Genomic DNA, 23,138 nt, shown 5'->3' on the forward strand with positions numbered 1-23,138 from the left:
TGTTCTTCGTTTTCGTTGAGTATTAATCGAATAACCTTCCTTCCCAATTTAACTTTTCTGTGTTAATTTCTGTTCTCGATTTCTATTCTTCATCACTCTCATAATGTCACCATTGCACATTGTTACCAACTTTCTTGGCTGACTGGCCATATTATCTTATGCTCTAGTCAAGATTCATGCATTAAGCAGTAGGTTTTGAATCTTGGGACCCTTGTAAACCAAATGATAACACACACACACACACACACACAAAGGGAGAATAGTAACATGAGGTATCCCACACCATGAATAGTGCTTACAATTGGTAGGGCCATAACATCACTAACATTATCGACACTAGAATTTAAAAAATGATGATTAGATCCGGATGTGGAATTAGAAGCTGAAAATAGCTGAAACAAATTTGAATTGGTTCTTGTAGATGTGACTGGAGGATGTAAATTTCGGAGCATAGCCTAGCACTACCAATCGCCCTCCTCGAAAGTGTTTACTGAAATTCACGAAAATTTGGAGAAAATTGAGTTATACAATTTAAGTCATGATTTAATTTGCTGACTGAGCAGACTACAGGTAATAGATGACACATGAAAGTGAAGTTTCATATCCTTTGTTAAAATTGTGGAACTTATTCCCATTACTTTAGACAGAGAACCATCATATCTGGACTGTGGAGGCTGAGTTGTTCGTCTTGTGAAAGTTGAACTGTGAGCTATCCCAGAGGATTACAATTTTTGAGATGGGTTGATATGATTCAGAGTTGCAGCTTTGATACCATGTCAATTTTTGAGAGAAAAAATAATCTGATTTCAATTTCACCCTTCCAATATCAGGATTACAACTCCTATTTAAACATCAACTAGATCAGAAATTTATAACTACTTCCTTTATTCTAGGAACCAAACAACAAACTATGAGTAGATAATACTACTTATTCAGATATATAATAAGTCTAGTACTTATCCAACAGAATATATTATAATTTGACAGTTTTTCATGTCCAAATGGAGTTATGTTTCTGTTCAAATTTCTAATTGCAGATAAGCAGAAAGTTGTTGCTGGTGTAGTCCCTGCTATTGAAAAAGCGAGATTGTATCGTGGAAAAGGTGGAGAGATAATGCGTGCTGCAGTTTCCCGGTTCATTGAGTGCATATCTATTGTAAACATTACTTTGACAGAAAGAATAAAGAGGAGTCTGCTTGATACTCTTAACGAGAACTTGAGACATCCTAATGGTCAAATACAGGTAATTCTGTCTAGAACCTTTTTCGTCAACTGCTTTTTACTTCTTGGGGTAGACCTGTCAGGTCTGCTTACAATTACATCTTACCCTCCGCCGAACCCACCTCTGGGTGGGATGTGTGGGTTCGTTTGGTTTCACCTTTTGTGCCAACTATTTTTACAAGTTTAACTCCTGATATTTTTCTTGTTATTCCTAATACGAGCAGAATGCTGCCAATCAAGGATTCAAACATTTTGTTTCAACATATTTTGCAAAGACGGATGATAAAGGGACTTATGATATTACCCTAAAGTACCTGGAGCAGCTGACTGATGCGAATGTAGCTGTTAGAAGAGGATCTGCATTGGCAATAGGAGTTTTGCCTTTTGAGTTTCTTGCTACAAGGTGGAAGATGGTGCTTCAAAAACTTTGCAGGTCTTGTGCAATCGAGGTAAATTTTACACCCTCCGTCCCAAAATAACTGTCCACATATCTATTTTAATTTATCCCAAAATAAGTGTCCAACTTTCAAAAGTAATGGCCTACTTTCTAATTCTACTCTTAATTATGAGATGAAGAAATTCATTACTCTATTAAAAAGTGTAATAGCTACACATTTCTAGAACTGTTCCTTTTCATTGTGGACATTTATTTTGGGACTTAGGGAGTATTAAAAAAATTCCCTGCTAATAGGAATTAGAGGATGAATATCTCAGATGACAACATTATTTGTCCCAACTAGGATAACCCAGAAGATAGGGATGCTGAAGCGAGGGTAAATGCTGTTAAAGGACTTGTATTGGTGTGTGAAACCTTAACTGCCACGAGAGATTGTTCTGCCTTACAACCAGATGAGAAAATATCTCTTTTTGTTATGATAAAAACCGAGGTGATGCAGAGTTTGTTCAATGCTTTGGAAGATTACTCTGTCGATAACAGAGGTGATGTGGGCTCTTGGGTTCGCACAGCCGCCATGGATGGCCTTGAGAAATGTACATATATCTTATGCAAGAGAGATCAATTAGTCGGAAATGAATCTGTGGCAGAGGATTATCAAAAGCAGTCACTCTTTGATGCTAATATTGCAACCAACTTAGTTGGAGGCATTGTGAAACAAGCGGTAGAAAAGATGGACAGGTTAAGAGAAGTGGCTGCAAAAGTTCTACAAAGGATTTTATACACTGAAGCTGTTTTCGTTCCTCTAATACCTTATAGGGAAACACTAGCGAAAATTGTTCCCAAGGAAGCTGAATTGAAGTTGGTGGTAAGTGCTAGTAGGTTGTTTCTGCTTTATTGATGTAGTCATATCTTATATTTTTGCTATATTACTATGCTACTTCTCTCACCCGTCTCCTTGTATTTTTGCCTTTTATTTTGCAAGCCAAGAATCTTCATGGAAACAGCCTCTCTACCCGGTCCTCTGGTTGAGTGACCTTCTTACAGGGGTTTTTTTTAAATCCATGATCTTCTGACAGGTTGAGAACGTCAATGCCACTCCCGTATCCAAGAATGTTAGAAACCAATTAGAAGGTCATGGATATAAAGCACTTGTCAGGAGGTCATTTAGCTAAATAACCCCCCTCTACCCTTTGGGTAGGGGAAAGGTCCACGTATATACCTTTGTGTGGGATATACTGGTTTTGTTTGATGTAGCCATATCTCTACCCTTTGGGGTAGAGGCAAGGTCTACGTACATCCCCCCAAAGACCCTACCTCTGTGTGGGATATATTGGTTTCGTTTGATGTTAGTCATATCTTGTATTGACTAGGAAATTCGGGTGTCCTTCCCTGCAGGTTCCCAGTTTTTCTTTCCCTCGCTTTGTGCAGTTGCTTCAGTTTAGTTGTTACAGTAAATATGTTATGTCGGGATTAGTCATTTCCATCGGTGGATTAGAAGATTCTTTGAAAAAGGTTGCACTTGGTGCTTTGTTAGAGTATCTTCAAGCTATTAAAGTTATAGATGAGAGTGAAATGAACGCCAGAGAAGTCAGTTTATCTAATGACATCCTTTGGGTTCTCCAAAAGTACAAAAGACGCGATAGAGTCATAATTCCCACCTTAAAGGTATCAGTTTACCAAATTTTCGAGTTCTACGAATAACACCGAATCCTAATTATAATTATGTCTCTGTTTTTAGACTATAGAGATTCTCTTCAGCAAAAGGATCTTCTTACACATGGAGGTTAGTTCACATCCCTTTTGAAGTGTTTTGAGTTTCTTTTGGGTAATTTCCTATAGTTGTATGTGTGTTGATGATTACCTTTTAGGTCATGTTTGGTAAACATAAGCTAGCTTATTGAAATGCTACTTTGTGCTGTGTTTCAATAAGCCCAGAAGTTTTTTGCCACCTTCCAATTATACTCATGATTATTATCAATTGTCATTAATTATTATTAATTCTTAATTAATATTAATGTTAATAGTTAATTGTTGATTATTAAATATTTTGAATTGTTATTGATCATATTAATTATTTTTATATCGTGATTATTTCATTATTCAATAGATTTAGTCGGCAAATTCATATTAATTATAATATATTAATTAATATTATTTGTTAATTATTTTGAATTATTATTAATCATATTAATTATTTGTATATTATTATTATTAGAACTGACAGTTCTTTTAACATGTCTTTTTTTGGTCATTTACATTTCTCAATTAGCTTATTAGCTGGTTTATGCCCTACGTGATAAGTTGATCAACTAGCTTTTCAACTAGTTTGCCAAATATAGCCTTAGTACAAGTTATGCTACATACCTAATTATGAGTTCTCCTGGTAAAATTTTGTTAACATTTACGGCGGTTTTTTATTACATCTGCTGTACATATGAAACTTCCAAAGTTTTACCCTTCTTTCATGCTGAAAATTTGTTCATTTACATTATTTACTTGCATATTTCTTTCTTTTTCATACTTTTGGCAAGCTTTTTGAAACTCGCGTGTATAAACCTTTTTGCGCGCATTTTTTTGCAAGCTGGGGGGTTTCACGGAAACCGGCTCTTTACTAACCAAACAAGCCCAAAGAGTCCTACATGTGGTTTGGGGAGGGTAGGAGGTAAGCAAACTTGACCTCTATCCAAAGGAGTAGAGGTTGTTTCCATGAAGACCCTTGATTTGTTAAAGGATTTAGAGAAAGGATTTCGCATGAAAAATTGGTTCTAAAAGTATGAAAGAGAGAAAAACAAGCGCTCTACTCTATGGGAGAAAAGGATAAGCCTGCATACATCCCAGACCCTACTATCCCAGACCCTATTTCCAGTTGGGATTATAATGGGCTCGTTTGGTTTGTTTGATGTTTACATACATCATTACCAGTATGTTGGTCTCATATCAATTTCCTCTTACCATTGAAATCAAATTACTGGCCTAAACAAGTAGAACCCTTTGGAGAAAGAGCTTGTAGCTAATTACTTAAAAGTATGATTATGCTCCTAACAAATAACAATTTCCAGGCTGAGACTCAAGTATTTTGTGCGGGTGTTTTGGAGTCTTTGACTACCGAGTTGAAAGGAACAAAGGACTTCTCCAAGTTATATGCTGGAATTGCAATACTCGGATACATTGCTTCAATTTTGGAGCCAATCAATATCCAGGCTTTCTCTCATCTTCTCTCTTTTCTTACCCATCGATATCCCAAGGTATGTTATGTGAATCCTTGCACCATTTTTGTTCCTTCAATGAAATTTATCCTAGGAAAATGAATATCCTGACCCTAGAGGCAGATCCAAAAAAATTCCAAGCGGCTGTACAAAATACTTCAGCCCTTTTTCTATGTGTTGGTGTTCTATATGACCGACATAAGGCTCTACTTGTTGGATGTTACGGAGGTTAACTAGCTCAATATAAAATAATATTAATTATAAAAAGTGGGGTTTCATTTAAAGTGACATACAAGTGATTCAAACCTGCAACCTATAATACCACATGCAATGACACTATAGAGTAGGCTGCAACCACTTTTTGTTAACTTAGACGATCACACAAAAAATTAAAGCGGGTATAATTTGTAAGACCCCTATAGTTTTTCATTTTGATGGAACCATAGATGCGCACCCCTTAGGCATTAGCTAAATCCGCCTCTGCCTGACCCAACTTCCTTGCCCTTGGATACTATTCATAGTTTTAAGTAAGGGGCCTTTTACCCAGACGCTTAATCGGTAAGAGTCAAGGCTCTCACTTACCTTCCCGGCTAAAAGTTCAGTCCATTTAGTATGCAAGAATTTACCCGGTAAGCGCTCACTGGATAAGAGTTGTCGCCCTCATTTACAGGGTAAGACTCTCGGTCCTTGCCATCGCTCTTGCTGGGTGATATTGGTCCTTGCCATATGTTCATCCGGTAAGATAAGTAATCCGGTAAGTGCTTACTGTGTAAGGGTTTGGTAAACGGCTCCCAAGTAAAATGTTAGATATTTGTCACATATCTAAAAAGAACCACAAATTAAAGAATTTTGTGGATGCAAACATAGCGAATGAGAACCGTTTTGGGTGCGTTTTGTATGCGAGCAGGAGTGGACTGAACTGGCGAGAGTGAGGTAGGTGGATGAAAGAATTCTCGAAGGTTTTAGGGTTTTAATTTGACTTTAGTAATTTGTCAATCATGTTCTAACTCCCTGATTTTGGTTCTACCTATTTTTGTGGGACAAAAAAACCAGCATTTGTGTCCCACTCAGGACCTCCTGTCTGTCATATCGCCAAACATGGGACAAGTTTTTGTATTGTCCTGTCTCTTTTTGTTCCACGTATCAAATGGCAAATGCACACTTAAGATGCTTCCTAATGAACTTCTTGGACCATTCTCCTTGGCAGATTCGAAAAGCGTGTGCTGAACAAGTTTATCTGGTTCTTATCCAAAACGGGGACCTTGTGGCCGAGGAAAATCTAGAGAACGCTCTTGAAATAGTGTCCGAATGTTGCTGGGAAGGTGACATGGAGGAAGCGAAACACCAAAAGTTGAAATTATGTGGTTTAGCCAATTTAGATGCAGAACAACTTCTAATGCATCGCTCACAGATATCAGGTAAAGCATCGGAGCGGAAACCTAGAGCTGATGATGAAAACGAATCATACTCGTCGTTAGTAGGATCCGCTGGATTTTGAAATCGTTATAGATCTTTGTTTGTGCACATTCGATTCTCGTTTTGTAGTTATTTTTGCCGAATGAATAGATATGATAGGTATTTTGTGGATTGAATCGGGTTGAGTTGACCCAAACATTCCCTTGTAAGAAATAATGTATGAACTTAGACATATCTAAACAAAAGGCCTTTGGCCTAGCGGTATCTGAATTATTGGTAGAGTCGAGCTTCTCAGATAAGAGGATGTTTGAGTTCATTTATCGTATACAAATATCTTTAAAACGATACTCTTTATCTAAACAAATATTTACTTTAACTAAATGTTTATAAAAAAATTATAAATTGTCACCAAAAAGTTGAACATCACTTGTATATTTATGTGTTACAATTCAACATTTTGATGGTATATCATTAATTATTCTAATATAACATTTTTCAGCAGTAATATTTGAACCCATATGTTGACCAGTCAAAAGTAAGTCTATAAATCTGTACTTAGATTTGTAAATGGTGAATTGGAAGAAATGTTTATATTTGCACCAGAATGCAAATTATGAAGAATTTTTACTAGGTACTTTGTGTCTAAGGGCCGTTTACTAAACGCTTACTTGGTAAGTGCTTATCGGATAAATTTCCTCATCGGATGAATCTGACAAGGGTCAAAAATCTTACCGAATAAGAGAGATGAGAAGGATGGAGAGTCTTACCCGGTAAGCAGAGACGGACCCATAATTTTTTTCAAATGGTGGCACCAATTGACTATAAGAAAAAACTATAGGGAAATTTTTTCAAACAGTAGCACCGTTTGACTATAAGAAACAGATATATGGAATTTTTTTCAATCGATGGCACTATTTGACTTAGAAAATGACACTAGCAAGATTCGAACTTGGGTCTGGGGTGGAATAAAAGCCTTGCAAACCAACTCTACTAAATAAAACTTGTTCTCATTGTAGTTTCAAAATACATACGGTGGCACACAACAGATTAATACGGTTGCACCTTTCACGAACCTAAACTATTTTACCCTTCGACGGAGAAATAATATTGTGGCACGTGCCACCGTAACCACCATGGTAGGTCCATCCATGCCGGTAAGTGAAGATGGCGACTCTTACCCAGGTAAGCACTTACCCGGTAAATTGTTGCATTCGATGCGTTTTGATGTACTAAAATCTCAAGCATCAAAATAAATTATAGTGTTGACTCATATCAATAAGCACTTATTGGATAAGCATTTGGGTAAAGAGCCCCTAAATGCACTTATTTGTTATGCATCTTCTTTGGTCATTAAAAAGAGGCGAATCGAATAATCGGGCGGACTTTTAACTAGTAATAACCTCATCCGGTTATAGGCCCGTTGCTCACATTTTATAGGCTCTGGACGAACGTAAAAACAGGACCCAGTGGAAGAAACAAGACTTTTAGCAACGAATTTTGTCATCGCTAAAAGACGCATCGTCAAAGCTCACTTTTCGTGTAGTGACCCTCGGTAAGTAGAAAAAATAGGTCAATAAATGTTTTTCATTAGTATAAAATTGAGTATGAGAAATGCTAAAAATTTACTAAGGAAAGAAATCTTATTTATTTTTATTATAGATATATAAGAGAGTATTTAAATTTACGTCTTTCTTATTAGACAATTTGAAACCAAGAGTATAGAAAACTATTGTTGATAAATTTTTATAAAAAGTAAGAATTTTTTTAGTTCATAACACAAAATATGTGTTATTTTGATACAAAAAGAGAATTCGTGTGAATGAAGTAATCGTGGGGGTCAATGACAGATCAATAATAAAAAAGATTATCAAAGTTTTCTAAAGAAGTAGATAAATGAGGATCAATAAAAATATGAAAGAAAAATGATTCATTGAGATCCAATAAGAATAAATAATGAATTATACATATAATGTGCAAGTTCAACAAATTATTGTTTGAGTACTTAAATAGAATCTTGTGGTGTGGTGGAATATCAATGAAATATACATAATTCAAACAATTGATGAAAATATTTAAATTATATTTTCCTTACTTTTTTACCCGACTAAAATAAGATAAGATGTTAAGATTAAAATCTTATGGAACATGACATATATAAGAGACATTACTAAATACATCTAGTAGAAAAAAATTTATTGATTAATCACAAAACCATGAAACACGTCATAAATCATAAGAACAATAAATTGATTGTCAAACAATAGTAAAATATTTTATGTAGAAGCAACAATAGATAATAATAGTTAATAAAAACAATTAGAACAACATAACCAAATAACAATAGTCAATAGAAGCAGAAATTGTATTTTTAGGAAAAAATTTGGGCCCCTGATATTTTTGAGCCTTGGGAGTGTGCCCGTGCCGCCCTCCGCATGGACGACCCTGCCCGGTTATATCGGATGATATAACCAACTAAACCGATCGAGGTTATAACTAGTTACGTAACAAAAAGAAAGCAATCATTTGTAATTGGTATAACCATTCATAATTGGCATAACCGAGTCTAACCGGATATGAAGGCTCGATTTTTTTTAAGTTCATAACTTTTTTTATTATATATAAATATAATTATTAAATTATAAATTAAAACATAAATGATGTATCATACTAATAAACTGTTTGGGCCTTCAGGCCCTGCTACCTTAACTGGTTACCGAAGCCAGGTATAGGCCGAATGTAACCGATTACGAACCCTGCCCCACCCGTTGGGCTAGGCCCTGTTACATTTCAGATCTGGTTCTGGCCAACCAGGATCCATTACATAGAGATTAACGTGATGACGAACCCAAAGCTTGACATCATAACACGACACGAGTTATTTGATTTTTGTTGAAACTAAGCCTCCCCAGTCTAAGGTCTGAGAGCAAGATTCCCCAAGTGTTAAGAGATATTCCATGAAATTTTATAGTTAATACATGTCCAAAAAAAAAAAGAATAAAAGCATAAAACTAAAAAGAAAAACGGACATTTATAAACATTGACAAAGAGTGTGCATGAAATAATTTCAAAGACTATGGACCGTTTACCTATACACTTACCCGATAAGCACTTACTGGTAAAATTCAACACTATCGCTTACTTACCAGGCAATATTTTATTCACTAAAACGCATCGTATGCAACAATTTATCCCAGTAAACACTAACCATGGTAAGAGTCCTTGTCCTCACTTACCGGGTAAGACTCGAGATTATTGCTTTCGCTCTTACCGGGTAAGATTTTTAGTCTTTGCCATATTCATCCAGTAAAGTAAATTGACTTGGTAAGCACTTACCCGGGTAAACATTTGGTAAAAGGCACCTATGATAAAACATTAGGTGACCAAAATAAAGCCAAACCAACACAAACAAGTGAGACATTTGAAGCCAAAATTCTCAATTACCTCCTTTCTACCATTATTCATACCAAGGTCAAGTCACTCAAAATTCTCTCCTTTCCCATTGTTTTTGCTTAAAATCCGAAAATGATACAATTCATAATTACCATTTTCCTATGTAGGATTCAACCATCCTTAAGAATATTATGTTTATCGATGACAACTAGTTTAGCCATGGGAACACCTTCGGAGAGGTGGGCAGTCGTGCCGTAAGAACTTCCACTCCGGTCTCAGTTACCTGCACGATACCACAAATTTTGAAATCATAATCAGACCAAACGAACCCAAATATATCCCACACAGACCAAACGAGCCCAAGTATATCCCACACAGACCAAACGAACCCAAGTATATCCCACACAGACCAAACATACACAATATAGACGCAAACCAAACGAACCCTGTATATCACACACACATAGTAGAGTCTAGGGGAATAACCAAACCAAACCAAACCAAACCAAACCAAACAAACCTGGTATATCCCACTCAGACCAAATGAACCCAGTATATCCCACAAAGACCAAACAAACCCAGATTATTCCACTATCTCATGCAACCAAACAAACACAGTTAATCCCCCACACAGAGGTAAGAGTTTGGGGGTACCACGTAAATTTTGGATTCATGAATTTTACAGATGATGTGAAATCGGATTGTTTCACATGTGTGGCTTGGCGCTTCAATTAGAGGCTATTAATGGGGTAGTGGTAGGCAACACCCCAAGCCTTAAGTCCAAGTTAACAAATAACCTTTATATCATGTGGAAGTTATTGGTAGCTTAGAGTTTAGGCTTGTAAGGAGCTCATAAACATCAATCTCTAAGTGTGTGGGACAGGATGTCAAATGGTATTGAAGAGACATCCTTTATGATGAATGGTGACATCACACAACACGTGGGGTCCACTAGGAGGTTGTATCACATACAAGAAATAGTTTGAGGGGGAAGATGATGCAATTAACCAATATATTAGGCTAATCATGTACGAACCAGAAAAAGGTGACACACCATAAGAACCAATGCATCATGTGTTATTTTACATGAATTTTTTTCATCCATGGCTATTTGTTTCATAAAGTGTTTGGATAACAAGTATTTATTCTTACAATGAAATTTTTACGTGTCTCTGAAACAAAAGACACTTAAAAACAGTTTCACATTTTGAAACAAAAACATGTGAAACTAACACATTGTGAGACAAATATATGTCAATCGATACACTAAAAACCCTAGCCTTGTATGAAAAGAATCATGTGAAACAATACTTTAAGGTAAAAGTTCTGACGGTTCTAATTATATATGGGGTTCTCATTTGATTATTCCCCTATATATAAATACATGATATAGGGGAAGGTTCAAAATGAGGACGCTAAATATGGTGAGAAGGTGCGAAAAGAAGGTTCATATGTGTATTATTATAAATTCCATTTGAAGCAGCAGCATATGGACCCATATGAATAATATGAATGTAGGTTCACATATGCATATTTTTTCAGATTTTTTCAATGATTTACATACGAACCTTCTCTTCACACTGTCTCACCATGTTTAGCCTTCTCATTAGAACCTCCCACTATATATATATATATGTGTGTGTGTGTGTGTGGAAGGGTTCAAACGAGAATGGTACCATTTTACGATGAAAACGAGAACACCTAAAAACCTGAAACAGGCAACCATCACATGTGATAAACTGGAGATGCACACATGGACACAGGTGACCTAGGTCGTGCGCGCACACTATGTCGTCCCCCATACAGAATCACATGTGATATGAGTGTTCTCACATTTTCATAAATTTAAGGTGTTCTCGTTTGAACCTCCCCAAGGAGTAGAGCAGCGGTTTCCATGTGCAGAAGTGTAAGCAAACAGATAGAAGGCACAAAGACAAGCACATAGTAATCATAGAACAAGTAAGCACGACATTATAGGATGCACTTTATATGAAGAGTACCAAGAGAGTATGTTCGAACTGAGCACTGCGCTTGCCATCTGCGGTGACAGCAGTCCAACCATCAGGCCACATCTTATCACGCCAGACGCCTATATCAAAGTGTTGAACTATAGTAGAGACAAATAGGGAAACCAGTAGTAAAATTATTATTCAAATAGTGCTCAAATCACCTGTATTTATCATAGGTTCAATAGTAAAGGTCTGACCAGCTTTCATCACACCAACTGCTTTATTTCCTACTTCAAGTTAAGGTCGCCATGGCAATAAGCAAAATATCAACCAGCAGAAAAGAGGAGTTGGCTTTTTATCATGTTGCAAGGGTGCGTTTGGTACACAGGATTGGACGGGCGAGAGTGAGGTAAGCAAGTTAAAGAATTGTGCAAGGTTTTGGGGTTTTAATTTGACATGGGTAGTTTAGTAATTTACAAATATTGTCTTATCTCCCTGATTTTTGTTTTGGTGAGATGAAAAAAATGCATTTTTGTCGTACTTAATCATGTCATTTCCCGGTCTTAATGTTACACTAAACGCGGGACAGCAAGTTTTGTCCTGCCATGTCTCACGTACCAAATGCCAACCTAAATGATGCTATTCCTCTCCACACACACATTTTTAAGAGTTCATTGCAAAATAGAAGGCTATATTTAGGATACTCGCATAATGGGGTATGTTTGGTGCACAATGGAAGAGCTCTCCAATACCATGCCCACAATAGGATTTCACCTGAATTTTGAAGAATAAATGTTGGAACCAATGCAAACAGAAGAGGGGAAGAGATTAATCAAAAGGGCGAATTATAGAGTTGTATAAATTACCACAGATAATCCTGACATGGTAGCATGTCGATTTACAATTTCCCCAATTTCACGGTAGCGTACTCCAGGTTTCACTAGATTAATAAGAAAAGAAGCGCCAAAGAATTATAAACAAAGACAAGATAAAGTAGCGTTGACAAAGACCATAAAAACCAGTCCATTAACAATTAAACTATGATAATGATGAATTCACAGTCATAACCAAATGAATCAGTAAATCCCACACAAAGTAGGGTCTGGGGAGGGTAGGATGTACAAAGATCTTACCTCCACCCAGAGGAGTAAGGAAACTATTTCCATGAAAACCCCCAGCATGTAAATGGGTTTTGAAAAAAAATTGAGAGGAAAAAAATGGTGGAAAGTTTGACAAGAGTTAGTAGTGAAACGGTGATCACCAGTTCATCCAAATTATATTTATGAACTACTTCAGGACTTCTACATTATGAATTACACACAAGGTAGAAATACATACCGATAGCTATTGCTTTTTCCAAGCACTCATAAGTACATTTGACTAGTTGTAGAGATGCCTCATCAACATTACCAACAAAAAATGTTTCATTAAGATCACCTGCAAAGTCAACAAGTAATCTGTGTTATCAACTGCATAGACCATTCTTAACAATATCATAGCATTGCTTCAGATCCAAATTGAATCAGAACAAAACCACACTGCACAGAAACCCAGATTTGGAGGTAAAAAATAGAACCAACAGATATTTTGTTCTGTCAAGAGTTTAATTATATAAAATCGAGGCCAGTTTCGCTTTTAACCAGTTTGGTCTGGAACAAACCAAGAACCAGATTTTCTAAAATATAGGAACCAAGAATAGGACTGCATGTTGCTGATTCTGCATGCTGTCCAGTTTGTTGGTTTGTCCATTTGAAAACCGACATATGCAAAGATATTCAGAAATGAAAGCAGATAAAGCTCCTCACCATGGACCCCTTTATAATAAACAGTTACATCAACATTGACGATATCTCCATCTTCTAATTTCCTGCAAGTAATAATTACACATCCACCAAATTCAGTGAAATTAAATACCAAGTACCACATATCACAATTTCTTGAATCTTGATATATCCCATTATATCATGGATGGAGATCAAATCAAAATCAAGAGAACAAGAAGAAAGAAAATAATCTTAGATTTAGAATGTGGTCATAAGAACTAATATCAAGATATCAAATTTCCAGCACTTCTAGGATACATATTAGATACCTTCCATCTGGAATCCCATGGCAGATTACTTCATTGACGGACCTAGGGACACGAGCACTCATGTTAAAGAAAAGAAACTAGGCAACAACAGATAGAGAATGCGAGTATACAGAAGTACCTACGTGCAGCATGACTTTGGGAAGAAATGATAATTCAGTGGAGAGGGATATGCTCCTGCAGTGAGTTATCATGAAAAAATCTAATCAGTATAACTGCTATTTGCAATTGCATATATAGACTTGAATGCAAGAGTTGAGCTCCAGGCTCAAAGCCATATGTTCGCTATTAATTGTCCTACTTTGACTTTGAATGTCAAGCAAACTACATTCAATCTGAGAGTTAATACGAATACGGTTCCCTTTTTTAGATCAATAACTATATCACGTTCAAGAAGTATTATAAAGACAAAAAGAAGGTATTAAAGAAAGTAGAAAAATAAATAATAAGTATACTTTTGTTGAAGTCAAAGGAGGACTAACGGAGAACGGATGGAGTAGGAAAAGTTCACATACCAGCAGCAATGGTTGCTTCATGGACCACAGCATCAATTTCATCGGTAGTCACACCAGGGCGCACAGCACGAGCAGCTGCATCCAAAACTTCCCTTGCTATCTGTGGAATGTGATTTATAATCAGCAGGAAACAAATCTAAACAGCCGCATGATGATTCTTCAGTCCATCCTACTTTCACCCTATCCCCACAAATGTCTCTAAATGCAACAGTTTGTTGATTTAGAGATCTTCCATCCAGTTAAGGAGTTGACTTCATTCAGTAGTTAACTTTACCTCAAACCTCCAGTGGGATCTTGATGAGCTTCAGGTCTGTCACTCATATGGAAGCAATCACTCACCACCATCGGCTCGTGCAGATATAAATTAGCATCTTATGGCAATTGATAAAGTTTGTTATGCCAGATATTAATACAGCTAGCCTTAAAAGATATAGAAAAGGCATCTTGTTTCTAAGGCTTTGATTGATTCAAATTTATCAACAAAATCAGAAAGAATTGCTTTTCTTATCCGCGATCTCTTCCAAGCTAAACTATTGGATGTTCCATGTTCCAGGCATATTTAAAGCATAGACAACTCTTTTATAATAAAATACTTTGCACAGAAATTTCTTTCTCTTAACAGTAAAGTCAGATCAGGCAGCTGCCTAAGCAGGGACGGGTTGTCAACAATCCTGATTTACGGTAATTGGCCTAAAAGAATTTGAATGGCCTGGTAAGTGGTAATCAGCTATCAAGCATATAAAGCAAGATATGGTTTGATTGGACGGGATCAATTTTTGTGAGTGGTAGATTGACAATCTGTACGACGAAAAGCAATGATGTTCGAATGAAAATGCCGACATGATGACAGGACTACAGCAAACGATGACAAACATGTGTCAATTTGTACCAACTGTCACCAATACATTGAGCCGCCTCTTTAATGACCTAATGTTGGACTATAGATCAAGAAAGAATGAGCTAGACTCCAGTTCAGAGAAAAACAAAAGACAAAAAAGAATTGGATGTACTTACTCATATAGTAGAATTAAAATCTTTTAGTTAGTTAATTTGTTAATAACTATTTCTACTGTAATTTATTAATTGCTTTGTCAATTATGAAATTAACTATCATAAGATATTAGTTATAATTAATGATTGAAACTATTATTTGGTATGTAGATTCTCATAAATGCATTTATTTATAGGAACAAAATTAAAGATCTATTTTTATACCATTTCTATTCTATAATTAACTCAGAACTAATGTGCCCACTTAATAGCCAATAACCCAATTAAGTGCTTGGCACTCAAACTAGTTTTGATATATTAATGTTGGGGCCATTCATTCAACAAAGAGTGAAATTGAATTGGCAAAAGAAATCAATACAACTGTAAAAGGAACTTACTCGGCTAGTTTCTCTCATTCTCTTGATTTGCTCTGGAGTTTTTATCTTCAGAAACAAAATCATTTAATAATAGCATTAGATCACACCTACGAATAAAGAGAAGTTCTCCAACGTGAATATAAAAATACAAGGCTACCTCGACGACATGTTGCAGATCACTATTGGGTTCGACTTTTGGAGTTCCCTGCAAAGTTACATGGTTAATATCATCAGAAAGCTACATCAAATGAATAAAAGCTGCTTGCAAACAAATTCAATGAAATATATGTATATATCTAAGGATGCATCAATGTTCACGAAGTGCCTATTAAGGACAAAGAAAGAAGAATCTTAAAGCAAAATGCACTCATGAGCTCAAAAACTCACATCAACTGCCCAATCAGGTAGCTCAATGCCTGAAGGTATTACCCGCTTTTTTGATATGGGATATGGCCTTAATGGTCTGCAGAAAAATAAAATAAAAATATTAAAAAAAGAAAAAGCAAAAAGACCATTTAGATAAAGACAGAAAAGCGAGCATAACTCAAGAAGCAGTATAACAATAAAAAGCTATCATATTATATTCAAAAAACTAACTCCTTTCAAATCTACTTCACAGTTCACACAAAATAAAGATCCAAATGGGTCATAAATTGACTTTTAATTTGGTCTTATATTACCAAATGATGAAAATAGATAATCATCGATTTTCAGAGAATGATGCCATTGTCCTAGTCATCCAGTGACATGTGTAGGTATCTCTGGATGCTAAACATTTCATGTATATAACAATTTAAATGTAAACAAATATTATTTACTTATAGAGAATGTTCCGTATTCTGATTAGTAATCGAGTAATAGGTATACGTATCTCAAAATGTGGTATATGTTTCATCCTAATGCAGTTTTTAACATAAACAAGATCCTGTTACTTAACCTGCAATACATAGCAGATGATGCTCAAATAGTAAGAAGCAATGAGTTCCTAATTCCAACTCCAGTAGTCAAACCATGATGAGTTTACTCTACTCATGCCTACCATTAGGTTTGTTACCCATAACATATAATACCTACAACTGTGATACAAAGAAAAAGAAGCTTCGTCTGAAACAATACCCTGTCCAGTCAAAATGAGGAATTTGTGCTGTTCGAGACTGTCCTTTCCTCAAACAATAAAGCCACCCATCACTTGGTGAGGCTATATTATGCTCCCATGGAGCGCTTGATCCAACTGATGATAACTTTGCCTTCAAATGAACTGATTTGTGAGAGCTCCATGATGCCTTAAAACATTCCTGAGTACTATTAAGAGTAACAATTACTTTATTTCTTATGTCAAACATATCTTCAGCAGCATAACACAAAAAATATATATCAAGTGAATTCTAAATAGACTAGCAGTTAGAATAAAGTTTGATGACAACTAAAGTGAATTGAGGCCCTCAAACTTCAGCTTAACCACCAGTATTAATAATAAAATAAGGCAGAACAGTAACAAACCAGAAAGCAGCACCTTCACGGGGAAGTTTCAACTCAACACACTTGGGACACCTAGAAATAAGTTAAAGGGATAAAAAGGTTACGATAAAAAAGTATTGAAAAGAAAAGCAACTGAAATAATTACTTCACACTTTTTAGATCCAATCTCCTTGTCTTTCACTCATTATTTGAATGTGAAGTGGTAACGCGCAAGAAAACGGATGTGGTACCGCACAACGATGGTTATTTGAAACCAAAAGCTAATTAATACTTCAGTTATATATGCATTTTTCCCACAATGTTACTTTTTTACAATTCAAGAACAACATATTAGAGAATAATTTTAAATATGCAGCATCAGGCTGATCTTGCTCATACTCAAAACTATCAATTTACTGGTGACCTCAGCAGCGTCAGAAATGAGCATTGTCCATATGTTCTATTCCGAAACCAACATGACAGTACTCACTAGTGAAAATACTATAAAAGACTGATATATGTCACTCAGATATTACGGTGGACTTTATATCATTGTAGCTGTAACATTGCAATCATGGTAGTACGTGCACAGCACTGAGGACACCCTTTGTTAAGAAAATGAATTATTCAATACAAGGAGATAGTTCTACAGCTCATCTGCTTATGTACTAGCTATCTCATATGGCTCGACAAGCTCAGAATAGATCTTAAGAAAAAATATAGCTTAAGCTTTATTATATCCCCATCTAAGCAGCATCAGTGACTGTACCAGCATTGAATAGCAAAGACAAAGCTAATGCTCAGCCATATAAGGAACAATATAGTCCATTAAAGGGCTGTAGAAGAAGCACAACATGAAGATTCAATAAATTTAGCACCAACACTGGACAATAAAAAGACAACATGTTACATAATCCATCATGAATTTCCCCAACAACATTCCTAAAATGCATCTTACTATGATATGCCATTTGCTAGCATTGTAGCTACAAATTAACCCTACTTTCCAACTTTTTCTGAACCAGTCAGAGGCTTCTGCATTTGATCAATACCAGCTAGTTCAAGATTTCATAGATTAACGTGCAATAACAATTAACAAGTACAAGAACTCTGAGATTCTTATCTTCATTACAGTAGGCCGCGCTAACCAAGCCACAGCAGTTAAGATTCCGTTGACCATTGCATAATGTGAAAGGCTGCTTATAAGTACCAAAGCAATGGCACATATATCCGTTATCAGTGCAAAAGTTCCAGTTTTTGCCTCACAGGGATGTGGTAAAGCAATATCCATTTTATATCACCAAACATAACACTCCTCCTTAAGGTATCCTGTCACAATAAGTTCCTTCACTTGATTCTTGCAAATGCACACAACCAAGCTAATGGATGGTATGACGCCTCACTAATGGAAATCTGATTGCCATGATATAACCCATATATCATAAATGCATCTCAATACTTTACCCCCATGTGGGCAGTGTAAATGACATTTAATCAGCAACCCTAAAAGGCTTCAACTTCATCCTTCAGCAAAAACAGTCACCTAATTGCCTAGAAGCTTAGAGGCACCAACTACCAACCCAAAGTTTTTTCTTGAATGTAAAGTAGTACATAATTCAAAACTGGTCCTTCTTTTGTCAAGATAAGATGAAAAACGTTCTGATCTTTTTATGGCAAATCTAGTCATTTCGATTTACAATCAGTAGTGCTTTTTAGCTATATGAATTTCAATGTTGAAAAGTAATCTGATGAACACCCAAAGTCGAAGTGCATTTTTTATCTGGAAAAAGTGAGCACATTGAATATATATTGAACGAATTCAAGTAACTTAATGCAGGAGAATTTAAAAAACGTATAAAAATACATAAACGTACTGAAGATGAGCAGGCTTCCCGCATTTAGCACATGATAAACCACTCTCCGTAACATCTGCCCCACCCGCCATAAATATCAACTGAGCTTCAAAATTGAATCAATTTCAGTGTACGTAACGATAATCACGATAATTAAGCGACGAACTAATGATGAAATCGAAAATTAAACTTGCCTTTTGAAGCGAATTTGAACGATAATTTAGTAGACCGAGACTAGGGTTTGAGGGGAAAAAAAGGTCGAGAGCTGGTGATATACTAGCGGCGGCCCGATGTAATACGGCTGAGGGGCTATTATTGACCATTAGTTTTTCTTTGGGGTGCTTTTTGTAATTATGCAAACTCCATCCACTTTGGTTGTTGTTTGCATTTCAAGAAAGTGCTGTAACAGTCCCTGAGGTATTCCAATTTTTGATTTCCACCACAGATGAAATATGTTTTATTCAAATAAACCCAAGTTAAATTTGTGTCATGTTCGACCACCATAAAATAGTTTTTTTTTAATTTATTGAAAATTTTATGCTTATTTTGTTACGGGGTGTTTGAGATTGTTCATAAAAATAACTTATTTATTTATTTTGATGTGACATTGATTATAAACACTTTTGAATATTTGGATAAACAACTTATATTGGTGTCAAACCGATAATAAAAAGTTTTTGAAAAAATTGAACTCTTCTGACTTATAATAAGTTGATAAGTACTTTCTAAAAAAATAAGTTGTTTCAAATAAGCAATTCTAAACACCCATAAACTATTTGGTAAACTGATTTTTTAAAGTAACGTTTCAATAAATTCAGAAATTATTTTTTACTTTATTCTAATTATATCTTTATTTAAATGATTAAAAATTCTATCATTCTTAAAACATGAAGCATCATTTTTCTTGATTTTAGATTATTTTTTATTAGAATTATTACCATAATAATATAAATATATTATTATTATGTTTAAAATATAACAAATTATAATATTTAATTAATTACCATAAACTTTTTAATCAGGGTCGGCCCTAGCTACGTACAACTCGTGCGACTGTACTGGGCATTAAAGCCTAAGGGGTATCAAGTTATCATCAATTACTAGTTTTGGGTTTAATAATTTGAGAATTTGACAGATGGGCTTTAACTACATGGAAATAACGAACAAAATTTCTATTGTTGATTGAGCTTATTGAGTTACTGTGTGAGTCATACTATGATTTATGAATCTTTAATTCCTTTTTAGGGAAAAAAAATTCTGAATTCATAATTGATTATTATATAGTTGTGTCATATGTTGTCATGTGGGTTACTTACTTATTGGGCTAAGGCCTAAGTGGCATTTGTCTTTTTGATAATGAGTATTGCATAGGATTGTAAACGAACCGAGCATTCAACGACTTGTTCGTGAACCGTACAGCAGGAAGTTCGTTTATTTAATAAACGAACATGAACATATCTTTTTCGATGATGAGTCTTGCTTGCATATTAAAATTTGCAATGCACATGAGGTATCAACACAGTTGGAGAACACTACAGAACAATATATTGTGATATTGCCATATTGGGTACTTGTTCTTTGCAATGCACAGTAGCATAGGTTATGAATTTTATAATGTATCATTGTTCTTTTACTTTTGTTTACTTTTAGGTTTTTGCATTACCACATTAAATTTATACTTTAGTTTTTAGAATTGTAACTTTCTGAGTTTTATTTTTTGCTTATTATGATACTAACTAAATGTAATTTACGATTTTAGGTAAAACTAATTATAGTTTTCTCTATCTTTTAAGTTCCATAAATTGAAGTAAAGGTTCAATTATGCTAATTTTAACTTGGAAAAAGAAAAATCCAAAAAGAAGGAAGCAGTACTTTTATCCTTTTATCATTCTATAATTTGTAATTCAGGGTTTTGGTTTTTATGGCCTCTCTTTTATATTTTTTATTATAATTAATAAAAATTAGCACAGGGATTAGCCACCTAGCTTAATTAGGTTCCAAACTCTTTATTAAATTGCATTTTTCATCGTTCCATTTTCTTAAAAAACAAACATGTGATATTTTTTAGCATTTTCGTACAGGACATCAAAAACCCTGGCTAAAATATAAATGATTTTAAATTTTTTAATTAAGATACAATTTTTTTTAATAGATCATATTAAATAAATTATTGGTGTAAATCAGTTATCCTTATTTCGTATTTCAGAACCCAAAATCATTTCCCAAGTTAATACCATTCATCGCATGCCCCCTAACATGAAGGGCAGATATGTCCTTTTACCTTTTTTGTGCTTTTGTCTTTTTAGTCTTTGATGTACAAGTGTACAATGCATATGTACAAGTATGTAAAAGCAATTAAAATAAAACCCAACATCTCTCTCTCATCTTCACTAATCCACCATCTCCGACCACTTTTCGTCGTCGCTGACCACATTCCGCAACCACAGTTCCCTATCTTCGGCTACTTATTAGCAAACACGTACCTACAAACCCAAATATTAAGAACATAGACATCTCGAGAAGTTAAAACCCTAAACAAATATAGATTTTGAGATCAATCTTATACAAATCCATTAACAAAATCTAACCCCTAAACAAATTCATACATATCTATCCATGAAATTAAAACCCTAAGCAAATATGTAAAATCGAATAAAAACCCATTTGGATCCGTGTCTCTCTCCGTCTCTCAATGATGATGAACACCAAATAGTTGCTCAAATTAGAGCTCATATCATGAGGGGCGTGAGAAATCATTGCTACATAAATCTGGACTCACTGAAGATGGTGTTGGTACTTTGTGGTCGTTGCTATGAGAGAGAACTTGGAGTGGTAGAGGAGTTTTCTTTTATGGAGATGAGGTGGTCGTTGTTGCAACAATTTATTTTAATTTTGAAAATTACAACATCAATTATGTTATTAAAATATTCAATATAATTAATAAAATATTATTCATATATTTTATGTACTTAATTACAATTACTCTTATTGGTGAAAATAACAAAAAAAAAATGATTTATCTCTCCTATAGGGGCTTTTAGTTCGCGGGATTCAGATGAAATCTAAATGAATTGGAATGGTCAGGTAGATTAACCAAATTCCGTTTTTGGTTTATATAAATAATAAAATTGAATTCTATATATTTAACCATTTTGGTCATTCCATTACAAGGGAGAAGGAATTAAATTCCTTTCACAGTCTCATTTTCTTAAAAAGACAAAACTACCACCATATATGTCTATATATAGCGCTTGGTTCATTTGTAACCCCAATAATTGATGTTAACTATGTGAACCAATCTTGATCTTCCTCGAATTCTATGGATTAAATCATAGCATATTTGTAATAAATGTAAATGTGAACAAAAATAAACATTGGTGAACATTCTAGAACAGGGGTATTTCAGAAGAGATCATAACATATGAACACTTATGAAAAATCTTATTGAACACCTATGAACATCATATTTTATAAACACAATCTTATGAACGTCTTATGGTTATGAACACATTCTTATGAACACCTATAAACATCATTAAATATCATAAAAGTAACTTACACATAAAAGTTTTTAACATGTCATTAAATATCATAAAAGTAACTTACACATAAAAATAACCTATGCATTAATCATTAAATCAAACATTTAAAATAATCTATACTAAATAATGAATCTTATTGGTCCAATAAGTTTACAAAGTTAACATCATATTCTTAGTTAACAAAAGATCTTCTCTCTCTCTCTCTATATATATATATGTATATATATATATATATATATATATACATATATAGGTAAAGGTTCATTTGAGAAGTGGTAAATGTTTGAGAAATAAAGAAGTGATCTTAACTCTTCATCCGGTCAACATTTGCAGCTTTAACCGTGAAGCATCGGATAATTTCTCGCATGGGTATGCGAAAGATAGAGAGGTAGTTTCGTTACTTTTGTTCATATGTCAAAGGCTGTTAAGGTTTTGTGCCTAAGTAACAAGCTATAAAATATGAATATCGCTCTCTAGCTAACCTGTTGCAGTCGGTCCTAAAGGGAGAATGTAACACCCGTGTTTTTACGGCTAATTGTTCAAGAGTGTAGATTTGTTTTAGCAAGCCAGTCAATGTCCATCTGTTATTGAATGTTCGTGACTTCTGAATCAAGAGTCATGGTAGATTTAGGATGAAGAAAAATTGTGTTGGAGGTCATCCGAGAAATTAAGAGACCGTCGATGCAAGTTTGATTACTTAAGAGGTCGCAAATCAGCTTAAAAACGCAATACAGT

General features: G+C 34.8%; 2 protein-coding genes across 4 annotated transcripts in view; one reads left to right on the forward strand and one right to left on the reverse strand.

The window, feature by feature from the left end:
• LOC112526475 (tubulin-folding cofactor D) overlaps window positions 1-6,507 on the forward strand; it is a 19,982-nt gene extending 13,475 nt beyond the window's left edge. For both annotated transcript variants that reach the window (XM_025136756.1, XM_025136757.1), the window contains exons 11-17: window positions 1,038-1,243; window positions 1,446-1,670; window positions 1,962-2,483; window positions 3,014-3,283; window positions 3,357-3,401; window positions 4,678-4,863; window positions 6,032-6,507. In XM_025136756.1, coding sequence (XP_024992524.1) covers window positions 1,038-1,243; window positions 1,446-1,670; window positions 1,962-2,483; window positions 3,014-3,283; window positions 3,357-3,401; window positions 4,678-4,863; window positions 6,032-6,322 — 1,745 coding nt within the window. In that variant the 3' untranslated portion in view covers window positions 6,323-6,507. The remainder of the gene's footprint in view (window positions 1-1,037; window positions 1,244-1,445; window positions 1,671-1,961; window positions 2,484-3,013; window positions 3,284-3,356; window positions 3,402-4,677; window positions 4,864-6,031) is intronic.
• Window positions 6,508-9,652: 3,145 nt separating this feature from the next.
• Window positions 9,653-19,121, reverse strand: LOC112526477 (methionine aminopeptidase 1A). Of its 2 annotated transcripts, XM_025136760.1 has the most exons (17): window positions 19,056-19,121; window positions 18,883-18,962; window positions 17,051-17,101; window positions 16,667-16,852; window positions 15,938-16,013; window positions 15,708-15,755; window positions 15,572-15,616; window positions 14,184-14,283; window positions 13,794-13,845; window positions 13,672-13,713; window positions 13,385-13,446; window positions 12,918-13,016; window positions 12,446-12,519; window positions 12,284-12,353; window positions 11,801-11,866; window positions 11,631-11,719; window positions 9,653-9,913 (listed from the first exon to the last, which is right to left on the reverse strand). In XM_025136760.1, the coding sequence occupies exons 2-17, from the start codon at window positions 18,951-18,953 to the stop codon at window positions 9,839-9,841; spliced, it is 1,206 nt and encodes a 401-aa protein (XP_024992528.1). In that variant the 5' UTR covers window positions 18,954-18,962; window positions 19,056-19,121; the 3' UTR covers window positions 9,653-9,838. The 2 variants fall into 2 exon arrangements, with proteins under 2 accessions (XP_024992528.1, XP_024992529.1); XM_025136761.1 differs by lacking the exon at window positions 17,051-17,101 and having other exon boundaries at window positions 19,056-19,105.
• Between the last annotated feature and the right edge of the window lie 4,017 nt (window positions 19,122-23,138).

The sequence above is a fragment of the Cynara cardunculus genome (genome assembly GCF_001531365.2).
Source record: "Cynara cardunculus var. scolymus isolate 2C chromosome LG 14, CcrdV1, whole genome shotgun sequence".
Taxonomy (NCBI): domain Eukaryota; kingdom Viridiplantae; phylum Streptophyta; class Magnoliopsida; order Asterales; family Asteraceae; genus Cynara; species Cynara cardunculus.

Coding starts and splice junctions, on each gene's coding strand:
- LOC112526477 (XM_025136760.1), bottom strand. CDS start 18,953: ATGGCGGGTGGGGCAGATGTTACGGAGAGTGGTTTATCATGTGCTAAA. Junction 13,714..13,793: donor TTCCCAAAGTCATGCTGCAC/GTAGGTACTTCT, acceptor TCGTGTCCCTAG/GTCCGTCAATGAAGTAATCT. Junction 11,867..12,283: donor AAACATACCCCATTATGCGA/GTATCCTAAATA, acceptor AACTTGAAGTAG/GAAATAAAGCAGTTGGTGTG.